The 13,047-nt window shown below is 44.6% G+C and overlaps 2 protein-coding genes and 1 pseudogene across 2 annotated transcripts; all 3 read left to right on the top strand.

The window, feature by feature from the left end:
• The first annotated feature begins 1,588 nt into the window (after positions 1-1,588).
• Gapdh-ps60 (Glyceraldehyde-3-phosphate dehydrogenase, pseudogene 60) lies at positions 1,589-2,797 on the top strand (annotated as a pseudogene).
• A 1,632-nt stretch (positions 2,798-4,429) lies between these two features.
• Lce1m (late cornified envelope 1M) lies at positions 4,430-5,632 on the top strand. Its single transcript, NM_001109500.1, has 2 exons — positions 4,430-4,473; positions 4,848-5,632. Exon 2 carries the CDS (start codon positions 4,859-4,861, stop codon positions 5,366-5,368), a length of 510 nt encoding a protein of 169 aa, NP_001102970.1. The 5' UTR covers positions 4,430-4,473; positions 4,848-4,858; the 3' UTR covers positions 5,369-5,632.
• Positions 5,633-7,852: 2,220 nt separating this feature from the next.
• Crct1 (cysteine-rich C-terminal 1) lies at positions 7,853-9,338 on the top strand. Its single transcript, NM_001416389.1, has 2 exons — positions 7,853-7,923; positions 8,711-9,338. Exon 2 carries the CDS (start codon positions 8,733-8,735, stop codon positions 9,033-9,035), a length of 303 nt encoding a protein of 100 aa, NP_001403318.1. The 5' UTR covers positions 7,853-7,923; positions 8,711-8,732; the 3' UTR covers positions 9,036-9,338.
• The last annotated feature ends 3,709 nt before the right edge of the window (positions 9,339-13,047 follow it).

Genomic DNA, 13,047 nt, shown 5'->3' with positions numbered 1-13,047 from the left:
TGTAAATGCTATGTATCTCATGTTGCATTGATTCAGTAGTGATTCAAAGGAAATGTCTGTACACATTCTATGGAAATATACCCTTTTCCCCAGATGTGTCCAAACTTCAGCTGGAGAGCCTACAGATTTACAAAGTAACTCTTGTTAGAAAAAAAAATCACAGTAAGAAATTAAATTCATCTGAGAGGCAGAGTGCTATGATGGAGAGATGGTTGGTGAGGGTTTGAAGTCCAACTCCACCTTTAACCTTATTTGAGTCACTAAAAGCCTCTTTCCAGTCTCAGTTTTCTTGTCTAAAACAGATGTATTTGGTCTAAACCAATGATCTTCTGGCCTGATTTGCATGGGAACCACCCAGTGAGCTCTTGGAGAATGCTGTGGCCTCTAGGGTTGGGAACTGCCATCTATGAATGACAGTCAGCATCCTTCCCAGATATTCTATCATTCCATGAACTGTACATAGACTGTTGAAAAAAAGCCTTAGTTTAGATTTTTTTGGAGGTATCTGTGCTCTTTTCCAAGTGGCAAATCCAACCTGATGAAGAAATGAAAAGTGAGCCTCTACGGCTTACAAAGCAACAACTTAGGTCTCTCAGAGATTTCTAAACACAAAGCCTTTACCTGTGAAGTCACGTGGACAGATGCACATCCAAACAATTGTAAGCAGATGGGCATTGTTTCTTTTATACTTTATCATACTCACATATTAAACATATGATCCCTTTAGCTTTTATTGAGTTTCTTTTTCCAGAAATTCTGCATCCTCTTATACTTCTCAGCAAGAGAGGTTGGCTCTTGCTGGGATCTAGCAACTGAAAGAGCATTTCACCCCCCACCCCCCATAGTCTTTAAGTCCAACCTGTACCCTGTGTTATGAACTTCATAAGTAAAATGGTGTCAGGTATCATTTTAAAAAATACATATCAAGTACTTCTTATATATGCTAGGTACTATTCTAAGAGGTTTATGAATGTTAGTCACTCTGTCAATGACCCAGGGAAATAAATGGTATTTATTTCTTCATTTTGAAAATGAGGCTAGTGAGTGTGAGGGCTAAAATAATTTCTTCAAGGTAACACTGATGCTAACTGAGGAGCCTCGACTCAAACATGGAACCTGTCTAAGGTCTTAATGCCTCCTGCCATATGGACATGTTGTCTATGAAATGATCTTCTGGCTTTCACCCTTCAAGTGGAGTACAAGGGGACTGTTCCCATTAAAATCTTGATTGAAATTTTAAGGGAGCTAGAAAGATGGCTCAGATGTTAAGAGCACTGGCTGCTCCTCCAAAGGTCCTGAGTTTAATTCCAAGCACACGGTGGCTCACAACCATCTGTAATGGGATATGATGCTGTCTTCTTGTGTGCAATTATACATGCAGGTAGAACGCTATAAATAATAAATAAATACATAAATCTGTTTTTTGAAAAAGAAAATTTAATAGGAAAACCCCTTACATAAATAAGCTGATGACAATTACGAAGAGCTGATGCAAAACCGAGATCACTAAAACTGATAGATAGGACTCTTTGCTCCTCCCTGTTCCAGAGAGAGCTGCATCTTCCTGTGCAGTTCCCCCATAGGCAAGATGGTGAAGGTCAGTGTGAACAGATTTGGCTATATTGGGCACCTGGTTACCAGGGCTGCCTTCTCTGCATCGGGCAAAGTGGAGATTGTTGCCATCAACGACCCCTTCATTGGCCTCAATTTCATGGTCTACATGTTCTAGTATGACTCTACCCATGGCAAAATCAACAGCTCAGTCAAGACTGAGAATGGGAAGCTTGTCATCAACAGGAAGTTCGTCACCATCTTCCAGGAGTGAGATCCTGCTAACATCAAATGGGGAGACTGACGCTGGTGCTGAGTATGTCGTGGAGTCTACTGGCATCTTCAACACCAGGGACAAGGCTAGGGCCCACTTGAAAGGTGGGGCCAAAAAGGTCATCATTTCTGCCCCTTTGGCCAGTGCTCCCATGTCTGGGATGGGTGTGAACCACAAGAAATATGACAACTCAACTACCGACTGCTTAGCCCCTTGCCAAGGTCATCCATGACAACTTTGGCATCATGGAAAGGCTCATGACCACAGTTCATGCCATCACTGCCACTCAGAAGATTGTGGATGGCTCCTCTGGAAATCTGTGGCATGATGGCTGTGGGGCAGCCCAGAACAGCATCCTTGCATCCACTGGTGCTGCCAAGGCTGTGGGCAAGGCTGAATGGGAAGCTCACTGGCATGGGATTCCGTAATCCTACCCCCAATATATCAGTTGTGGATCTGATTTGCCACCTGAATGACATCAAAAAGGTGGTGAAGCAGGCATCTGAAGGCCCACTAAAGGGCATCCTGGGCTATACCGAGGACCAGGTTGTCTCCTGTGACTTCAACAGCAGCTCCCACTCTTCCTCCTTTGATGCTGGGGCTGGCATTGCTCTCGATGACAACTTTGTAAAACTCATTTCCTGGTATGACAATGAATGCAGCTACAGCAACAGGGTGGTGGACTTCATGGCCTACATGGCCTCCAAGGAGTAAGAAACCCTGGACCACGCACCTCAGCCCAGCAAGGAAACTGAGAGCAAGAGAGAGGCCCTCAGTTGCTGAGGAGTCCCTGTCTCAACTCAGCCCCCACACTGAGCATCTCCCTCACAGTTTCCATCCCAGATCCCCATAATAACAGGAGGGGCCTCGGGAGCCCTCCCTACTCTCTTGAATGCCATCAATAACGTTTGCTGCACCTGCAAAAAACAACTGATACGTAGTAAAAATTAAAGGGAGGAAAATAGTGAAATATTTGAGGATGGGGTTACAAGTGACATTATTTTCATGAGAATGGTGTCTGTATACCCTCATTCACCAATCACACGTAAACACTCTTAATTGTTTGTTATCAGAGAATACATGTGACATCAGCGGTTGTGTTATGTGCTAGGCATTATCCCAGGGGTGTAATGACGATTAGCTCAATCTGCAAATGGCCTTTTGAGGTAAACATTCTTTCCTCGTCTCACATAGTTTTAGGATACACATATAGCAGAGATGGGATCTATAGTGATTTGATTACTCCTGAAATTCCATAGCTTTCCCTAAGTTTTTATATTTTTAAGCTGATACTTAAAAACACAAAGATTATGTGTATTGATGGGTGTCATTTGGCACATCAGCACGTCCAGGCAGATTCTTTTTAAAGTTGCATTTTATATTCACAGGTCTAGCTCTGCTCTGAGATCTTTATCCATAGTGCCTTACTTACTGATCTGGGGACTGTTATTAGCCTGATTTTACAGAGACAATTAAGCAAGTTGCTTGAGAATGTATGGGTGGAGGGAGCAAAGCTGAAAACTGGCCCTGGAATGTGGGTTATGACTGTGCATGGAGCTTCCCACTACAGTCCATCCACCCAGGAATGGCCCCCAGACACTGCTGCCCTCCCCATCTCCAGTTCTTTCCTTAAACCTTTCATTATGAACTGTCTACTTATTGACCATTCTCCAAGCTCAATCAATGTTGGCGACTTCCCAGGGTATTTAATCTATCCATGGAACATTCTTTGTAGGGAAAATATGCTTTGTATTCCATCATAGGTGCTCAAAATATTTGCTCCTTGCACAGTCCCCCAGCCCTCTTTCCCCAGCATTGGGAGAAACATCATTACCTCAGGTCATCTATGAAAAAAGGATCTCTCAGCTTTTTCCTTTGGGATGATTACAGCTGAAGCTCCACTTCTGGCAACTTCAGCTAAATTTTCTCCTCTCATTTCACCCTCTGTATACACATGGTCCTTCTATGTTTGGCCAGCCGGAGGTCTATTCTTTAGGACCATATGTAGAAACAGGGCCTTCAATGATTTCTGGCCACTTGAAGGAATCTATTAGTGCCAAATGCTCATGGGCTGAATCCCAACCACCTCTATCATCTCCATTAGACCTGCATGAAATAACATCAGTAGAATATCCAGCATTCATGGTCAAGGTTATGGCACCACCTAAGAATGAAAAGAGCCACTTTAGCTCAAAGCCAGGGGTTTTATTTTGGCTTCTTGTCCATATTGTAAAAGGGCCATTTAATATCCTCTATTTTCTATTCTGAAGAACAAACAGATGTTATCTTTATCCTCTGAGCTCTAGAGCTGAACTGGCTCAGCTCAGGAAATAGGGAGCATAGCAGAGCTGTTTGTGAGATTGACAGACAAGAGCTATATGTAGTGTGCAATGTTCCACCACCATCCTGCAGGTTTGCAATTCTCAGAGGCCTTTTTTGTGCATTAATACCTCAGATGCTTTTAGAGGGAGGAATTAGATCTTTGGGATGTAAAGGGAGGGAGTCATACATATCCCTCATGAAAGATGTTATCAGTATCCCACACATGGGGAATCTCAGGTCAGAGCAGAACCGTATAAAAGGCAGACGATTCTCATAGCACCTCACTCCATTACTTGCTGAGTGATCTACTCCTGTGCCTGAGGCAGGTAGAACATCTCCCAGACCAGAGAGACTCTATGGCTGGTTTTCTGGACAGAAGAGACTGTGGATGGAACTGAGGATAATTTTGAAGATGAACAAGGGGGGAAGAGGGTTAGGAGGGAAGGGTCTTTTTGAAAGGGAAAGGTAATGGATGATTGTACTAGTATCTTTTTGACCTTACAGTAATTTAATTGAAAGGAAGAAGTGCCTATACTGGGATTATTTGTATTTTTTATTCTTGAAATGAATTTAGGGGATTGCGTTTCCAAACTTCTAATTATTGTAGAGATAACATATTGTAAATTCATAGTTCAGTCTTCAAAGCAACATTTGAGCTTATTGAACTTATATTTTTTGTGTTATTTTCATTTTTATCCAGTTCCTTTTGAGATGTCGTGCCAGCAGAGCCAGCAACAGTGCCAGCCCCCTCCCAAATGCAAGATCCCAAAGTGCCCTCCTTCTTCTTGCTGTAGCCTGGGTTCTGGGGGCTGCTGTGGCTCCAGTTCTGGGGGCTGCTGCAGCTCTGGGGGTGGCAGCTGCTGCCTGAGCCACCACAAGCCCCGATTCTCTCTCCGTCGCCGACGTCACAGCTCTGGATGCTGTAGCAGTGGTGGCAGCAGCTGCTGTGGCAGCAGCGGTGGCAGCAGCGGTGGCAGCAGCTGCTGTGGCAGCAGCGGTGGCAGCAGCAGTGGCAGCAGCTGCTGTGGCAGCAGCGGTGGCAGCAGCTGCTGTGGCAGCAGCGGTGGCAGCAGCGGTGGCAGCAGTTGCTGTGGTAGCAGTGGTGGTAGCAGTGGTGGCAGCAGTAGTGGCTGCTGTGGCAGCAGCGGTGGCAGCAGTGGTGGCAGCAGCAGCCATCAGCAGTCTGGAGGCTCTAGCTGCTGCTCTGGAGGTTGCTGCTGACCTGGAGATGAAGAACATGGAAAGTAGCATTGGCCGAAGACCTGCCAGCAGAGGGTCCCCCTCTTCTCTGGGTTTCCTGCAGAAATACTTCTAGAACTCTATGTATGCCCTTCTTCATCTCCCTAAAGCTCATCTACCGTGAGGTACTGAGATCTCAGCTCTGAGATTCATTGGCTTTGTTATTTTTCTGACACAACTTACTGTTTGAAAAGAGTTTCAGCTTTGAAGCTTGTTTCTGGGCAATAATAAAGCTTTTGATTCCTGACATCATGGCCTCGCAATGTGGCTTTGTTTACCTCTTCCAACTCCCTCCCTCCACACCAGCCATAGTCCCTTTCTTTATGTAAAGTGCATATTTTGGCACCAAATCCACTTAAAACTTAGTACTCTGAATTTGGAACTTTAAGGTTGAAGAAAAGAATCAGGTCTGAGAACTGTGTCCCTTATACCAACTTGCACAGGGGGATAAAGGATAAGTTGAGCCCAGACAAGTTTATCTCTTAATCACAGAGAAGATCACCTGGAGTGCACATTGTGGGTTCTAGTGAATGGACACCCTGCTGTCTGATGATTGTCCGCAGGCTAGCCAGGAGAGCTGAGTGTGGGGCATTTCTAGAGAGGTAAGCTGAGGAGACAGGTGTGAAGTATTATAATCCATTTTTCTTGGAACCCTGAATTTTAGGTTTGGATTTGAATAGAGGATAAAGACACACTCTCAGCCAACAATTACCCCCATCTGATGGTAGTGGTAGTAGCTTGTGCGTGCGCTTCTCTCTCTCTCTCTCTCTCTCTCTCTCTCTCTCTCTCTCTCTCTCTTTGTGTGTGTGTGTGTGTGTGTGTGTGTGTGTGTGCATGTGTATGTGTAATAGAATCAAGAGAACTTAAGTCACTGAGTTTGGGTGTTCATGTTGGGGATTGGGATGGACTAAAACTATTTACGATCAAAGAGATAAGAAGAGTCAGCTTTTTTATGCAAAATAAGCAGCTAGCTCCTCAGTTGGTAAGAGTTAACAGTGATGCATAAAGTTGGTGTAAGAGGTCCACACAGTGAGTATCTACTTGACCTCGTTATACTGATTCCTATCTCTGATTTTCTTTACCTTTTTTTTTTTTCTCGGAGCTGGGGACCGAACCCAGGGCTTTGCAGTTGCTAGGCAAGTGCTCTACCACTGAGCCAAATCCCCAACCCCTTTCTTTACCTTTTGCATAATGTTCTAGAGGAGAGCCCGCATCGACCTTATTACTTCATCACTTCCTTCTCTTTTCTGACTTTGATCTTTCTTCTTGGAAAATCTGACCTCTTCTTGCCAGGTGCTCTGCTACAGTAGGCAACCTGTAAATCAGGATCTAAAGCCATGGCAAATGAAACGGGTATCTTCTATGACTTGTACTTCCTTGTCTGTTTCCTCATGCCACACCCAGCAATGCACCCCAAAACCTATCTCACTCTTAATCCCTGAATTCTTAGTCTTAGATTCTCTTATGTCTCATACTCATGGTTGGTATGACCAGGTAGTTCTGATGATTGAAAGGCAGTTCAGAGGCAGTTGACCTCCAAAGTTTCCTCCAGTTTTATAAATCAGCTAGTTAAAACGCAACAGTTACTGTGGGAACTTTCGAGGCATTTTCCCTTTTATTTTCCCCTCTTCTTTGCTCTTTTATTTTATCCTTTTCATTTTGTGCTGTTTTGTCTTTTTCCTATTTGTCAGTAGTCCTAGGGTCAATCTATCCTTAAGGAAGGTGGTATCAGAAACAGGAGCTCCGAGGCTAGCCAGCTTCCTATTTTCCAATAGGCACGGACATCTCACCCATTTTTGTCTGAGATCCATTAGGATTACATTATGGAAATATGATAAAGTGACTTCTTTTGGTGTTTTTGGTGTTATTGGTCTCTTAACCTTGTCTGCATTATTCCTCCTGTCAATGGTGATAGGAAGAAACCACTGTTGGGATTCCCATCCCAACCATTGTCTTCAGTCTCTACAAGCATCTGGACCAAACCCAGAGGGTTCATCACATAGCCTGCAGCCTGCTATGCAAAGACAAGAATCAAGGGCTATAGAGATGCAAATAAGACAATAAATGATAAGGAGATAGCTGTACTTGAATAAGTGTGTGAGAAAGTGGAACAGTACAGGTGTTCTCCCTTTGCCCCAGCTGTTTGTGCCTGTGTATTTGTGTGTACAGTGTTTAAGAGAGAACCTCAGACCTCTCCTCATTTGACCTTCCAGGCCTTTTCTGAGCTCACATACAGCCCTCCCAGCTATGAACAGTGTCCGGTTTGAAAAGTAAACACACCACAGCAATCCTGGCACCTCTGTGAAGTGACTTGGTTGTCCACGTGCACCACCTACAGTGCTATCTGAGTGATGAATGCCTCTGGGATGCAAGTGTCAGCTGAGCATGTCTGTTGAGAAATGGGCTCCTCCCAAGTACCTGGACTTGCTGGAATCTTATAAAAGCTTCTCTGGCCATACATTGTTCAGTCTTCTGCCTAGCAGGTGTCAAGTTCCAGTTGGAGAACTGAGTGGATCTTCCTGTGGAGCCAAAGTCTAGTAAGTATCTAAGCAGGGTCTCGGAGAGGAGGCTGGGAAGAATGGAAGACAGAAAGGAGGAGGGAGGAAGCCACCAGAATGTAGCTGTTGGGAAGATGGGCTTGGAACCCGGTTTCTAGTGAGCCAGCCTTTTGTGTTGCATATGAAGATGCAAAGGCCTGGCATGGCCCTGACCTTTGAAAGGTTTTCCAGTCTGAGAAGAGCTTGAGTAACCAGGTCTTAGGTACCTTGGTTAAGTTATTCCCGTTCTCTGCTATGACAGATGCCTTTCCCTTATAATGTGGAGGACAGGCAAGAAAGGGTGTGCAGAATATGCTTTTGTGTTTTTGGATTCTCTGTACCCAAGACAGAGGGACAAAAATAGTCTTTGTGTTTTCTGACCGAGGTGATGCTTATACAATACAACTGAAATTACCACTTGTAAGGCTGTGTGGTCAAAATACAGTTGGGAAAGGGCTGAAGCCAAGAGATTTTTAATTGAGTCATGCAGATAAATCGTAGTCGTATGCTCTTTACTTTCCACCATAGAGACCTTGGATGGTCCTTATGTCAGTCAGGGAAACTGCATCGATCCTTTTTATATTGTTTCCTGCTTTGTGCCTCTGCCACTGGAAGCACCTGTTTGAGTTTGTTTCTTTTCCCCTCTCCCTCCCTGTTTTTTCTTTCTTTCTCATAGCCCTCTTGCCCCAAGTCAGACAGACTTTTCTGTAAGCCAAACGCCCAAAGCTCTGTGTTCCACGACAGGAAGAAAAGGCGGGATTTTTAAAAAAGGTTGTCTTTCTTTCAGATTCGTCTTGACAAACGCCGAGATGTCTCAGCAGGGCGCCAAAGGCTTTTCCAAAGGGTCTTCCCAGAGCTCCGCCCCTTGCTCCGCCCCGACTCCGGCCCCTACGTCCTCCTCATCTTGTTGTGATGGCGGATGCTGCAGAGGCTGCGGGGGCGGTTGTGGTGGTGACTCTGGCTGCTGTGGCTCCAGTTCCACCGGCTGCTGCTGCTTTCCCAGGAGACGCCGCCGTCAGCGCACTGGCGGCTGCTGCTGCTGCGGAGGAAGCCAAAGGTCTCAACGCTCCTGCAACAATCAGAGCTCAGGCTGCTGTTCTGGTGGCTGCTGAGAGCCCACCGAGCTGCTCGCGAACAGCTCTGCTGCTCTCACCCTGTCCTCCATAGTAGAAACAGGCAGGACCGGACTAGGAGTTTGGTTCTCCCTTAAGCTAACTGCACTTTGATGTTCAGAAACCTCACTCTGTTCTTAGACCTGTCCTCTAAAGTTGATTTTCCTCCCAGGGAATACAAAAGTCAGGGGTGGGACCTTAGACCATGCTATGGGCAGGAGGTGTGCACAGTAGTGTTCAAAACAGGCTACTGATTTGATTGTTGCCTGGAGACATCATAATAAAGCTTCTACCTCCTATGAACGCTTCTTTCCCTATTTATTCCTTCATCCGTGCCTTCATTTTTCTTATTTTATTGCCCTTTATACTACCCCTCAAAGACTCACGCCTGAAGGAGAACACTTCAACTCTGTGAGTTCTAAGGATTTGGGGTTGGCAGTCCCATCTACTTTGTGTTTTGATTCTCTGAGGTGGCTGCTGCCGCATCCATTTTACAGAGGGAAACTGATGTTAAGCTTAGATAGAGTCACTTCGATATGCCTGCAAGATCCAGGAGATCATCTTGCTAATTGCGTTGCTTAGCTTGGTCTGCTCTAGGTGGTCAGGAAACTGGAGTTCCTCCCTGAGGAAGCTCCGCCCCCGCCCTAGGCCACGAGGGAGTCTGGTTTGAAATGGCAAGTTCAGGAATTTGAATTCAGTTTGCTGAACATTCTTTTTCTTTGTTCATCTTTTCCCTTCCTCCCTTCTTCTCTACTCCTTCCGCCTTTTCCTATCCTTTCCTCATTTTTTTTTTAAGATTTATTTATTTATTATATATAAGTACACTGTAGCTGTCTTCAGATACACCAGAAGAGGGCATCGGATCTCTTTACAGATGGTTGTGAGCCACCATGTGGTTGCTGGGAATTGAACTCATGACCTCTGGAAGAGCAGTCAGGTGCTCTTAACCGCTGAGCCATCTCTCCAGCCCTTCCTCATTTTTTTTTTCCTGCTGGAAGACCATTGACTTTTGCTTGCTGGATGAGAACATTTTCTGTGCTTACCAGGAGACTGAAACTCACCCTCTTTTAGGTTTGATCTATTCATGCAGCTGAGGTATGATCAGGAACCACAGGTTTCCCCTGACTGTGACAGTTGGAGCCTTTGTAAGCATAGAGTTTATGTTCAGGTTAGATAAGACCCCTTAGCCTGATGTCTTTTAGGTTCAAAAGAGATTGTATAATAGTGGTAAAACATAATAGCACAAAATAGCTAACATTTGTTGAATATTAATTTTGTTCCAGACACAAGGTATAGCATAGAACGTATGCATATATATTCATTTAATTTTAATAATCTCAGAAACAGGTTTTAATTGCCCTACTTTTTAAAGTGTGAGTTGGTTGGGATTCAGAGACTCTGGGTAATCTGTGCCAAGTTTCACAGTCAGTTAGTGTCCTAGGCCTCTGATGGGGAATGGCAGGGGTTAAGACTTAAACTGAGATCTGCAGGCATCTAAGTCTGTGGAATCCACTCAGTGCCATTGAATCTACTCTACTGCAATCCCGGAAACCACCACTGCCTGAAAGAAGGGACACTTGGGCTTCTATGGACACACCCAAGCTCTTAGAAAATTGCAGCTTGATTGCTGAGCTCTGTGTGGGACCTGCCCAGCAGCCATCTGCTAAAGTATTTGCTCAGAGGCAGAGTTAGAAATGCACCACTGATGTATCCATGCTGTTTAAAGTTGAGACTAGATGACGTCCTATGATGGGGGTGGTTGGAAGGACAGTCCTCTTCTGCCTCCCACTTCAGGTTCTGAGATTCTGTGATTCCATCTTTGATTGCACTGTTTACAAATAGATGATCTCACTGAGGACCTGCCTCCTCCACACCAGTCAGTGATGTGTAGTGAAGCAACAGGCCTCATGACTTGTTGGACAGCAAGGCAGGAAGGGTGGGCTTGCCTGACTCAGAACATACTAGAATGCCCTTGTGAGGAGCAGGGAATACAAGGACTGAGTTTTGGGAAGGAGAGATGGTGACTCATTGCAAGATATATGAGTCTGTGGCAATACACATCTTTGGCCATGGATACATTTATGTCTATCAATTGGCCAGCTGTGAGGATGGCAGCCCCACTGGTTCCCTCTTATCTGTGTATGGGAGATATACACATGGTTGTGGGTTCTTCCTTTCCAGGCAGCCCAAGGCTTCAGGTATTTAAGATATCCTTCTGGTCATATTGGCAGTTGGACTTTGTCTTCACTAGAAAAGAAATCTGGGATTCCAGCTGCTTGACATGCAGACTTGCTACTAAGATCAGTTGTACACTGTGAACCTGGCATTCTTTCATTTACTGCTTAAAACACTGGCATGAGCAAAGTGTTCTCACTGTTTCTTGATAAGGAAGCAGAAGCACAGAGCTATCTTAAGATGACACAACTTCTAATCAGAGGACAAAGTTTTGAACAGGGTGCTTCTGACTCCAAAATCAACATTATGGACACCTTTTTTGTACTATGCACTTCTGAGGAGGAAAATTTCTGACGGAAGCAGGAGACAGAATCAAAGGTATTTCTGGGATTTCAAATAGATCTCTGAGAACATGTCCTCAGAGGAGAGAAGAGAGGCCAGGCTACAGGTGACTTCAAATGCCAATTATAGGAATTTGGTTGTTTTTTTTTTCTTTTTTTTCCGGAGCTGGGGACGGAACCCAGGGCCTTGTGCTTGCTAGGCAAGTGCTCTACCACTGAGCTAAATCTCCAACCCCTAATTATAGGAATTTAACAGCGTTGTATTTGTGGCATAGAAAAACGACTCTTAAGAATTTGGAAAGACAAAAATTGACCTACAGAATGTCTACAGCAAAGATTAGGATACTCTGGAAACCTAGAAAGACTATCAATGGGGACCTACAGTGACCCAGGCTTGAGATAAGGATCCGAATTTGGCATTGGGCAAGAAAAGGAAATGACAGGTGGGAAAAGCATTTACCTAGAGAAAAGAATAGAGAGAACTGGGTGTAGCATTGGGGTATATGAAGACAAACCAGTTAAAGTGTCACTGGGGCTCTGTGTCTAGTCACCAGGAAATGACAGTAACATTGACAGAGAAGTGGAGAATGAAAGAAGAGGTGGGGAAAGAGGAGGGAATCCCACCCACGGCTGGATTTGAGGAGTTGCCAGGGCATGAGCAAATCAGTGCTGTGTAGCCAAATATGTAATTAACCTTTGAAAACTGATTTGACAACATCTAGGTAAAGAGGAATACACTTTGTGGAGGTGGGAACCCAATATTTTGACAATGGTTGTAGCTTCACTTCTGCAATGAAAGTTAAGAAGGAGGAGGAGGAGAAGTAGAAGAAAACTCAGACCTGGTCTGTCTTACTCATCATAGAAAGCTTGGGTAAAACTAGAAAAGTAGACACTGAGCACTGGAGATACCTGGTTGATACGCATTGCCTAGTTAACCTTGCCACCACTAGGCAACCTAGGTGAGTTGAGGGGAAGGAGCAGGAAGAAGCTGAATTCCAAAAGGAGGTCAAATATGAAGGCAGAAAACTCACTCAGGTTTTACCTGCTTTCAAGTCTTGGGTTCTAGAAATTCAGGCTGAAGATAAGAAGAACAGAGCAAGGTTGCAGAAGGTAAATGTTGTCACCTAGTAAGGTCAGTCACACGGGGGCTCTCATTCCTTAGTCAACCTTGCCACCATTAGACACAGCAAGAAGTTCCATCTGGAGGGACATCAGTCCCTTCCTCCTTAATTTGGTAGAACTTGTTAAACAGGCAAATTGGTATCACAGTGAGTAAGAATAAAACTCCTCTCTGCTGTGGATGACACTGCAGCAGATTCGAATGATTTGTCTCTGATAAATTTGAACTATGTCAGTTTGCCTCAGGATAAATGACAGCCCTAGAAAGGCAAGTATCACCTCCTCTCTTATAAATACCGACCAGGATAAGGATAAAGGTTTCTAATCTATCTTATTCTGTGATGCATCTTGTTAAGAATGTTGTTAGGATTAGGGAG

The sequence above is a fragment of the Rattus norvegicus genome, chromosome 2 (assembly GCF_036323735.1).
Source record: "Rattus norvegicus strain BN/NHsdMcwi chromosome 2, GRCr8, whole genome shotgun sequence".
Lineage (NCBI taxonomy): Eukaryota > Metazoa > Chordata > Mammalia > Rodentia > Muridae > Rattus > Rattus norvegicus.
This window is presented reverse-complemented; position numbering and strand designations above follow the sequence as displayed.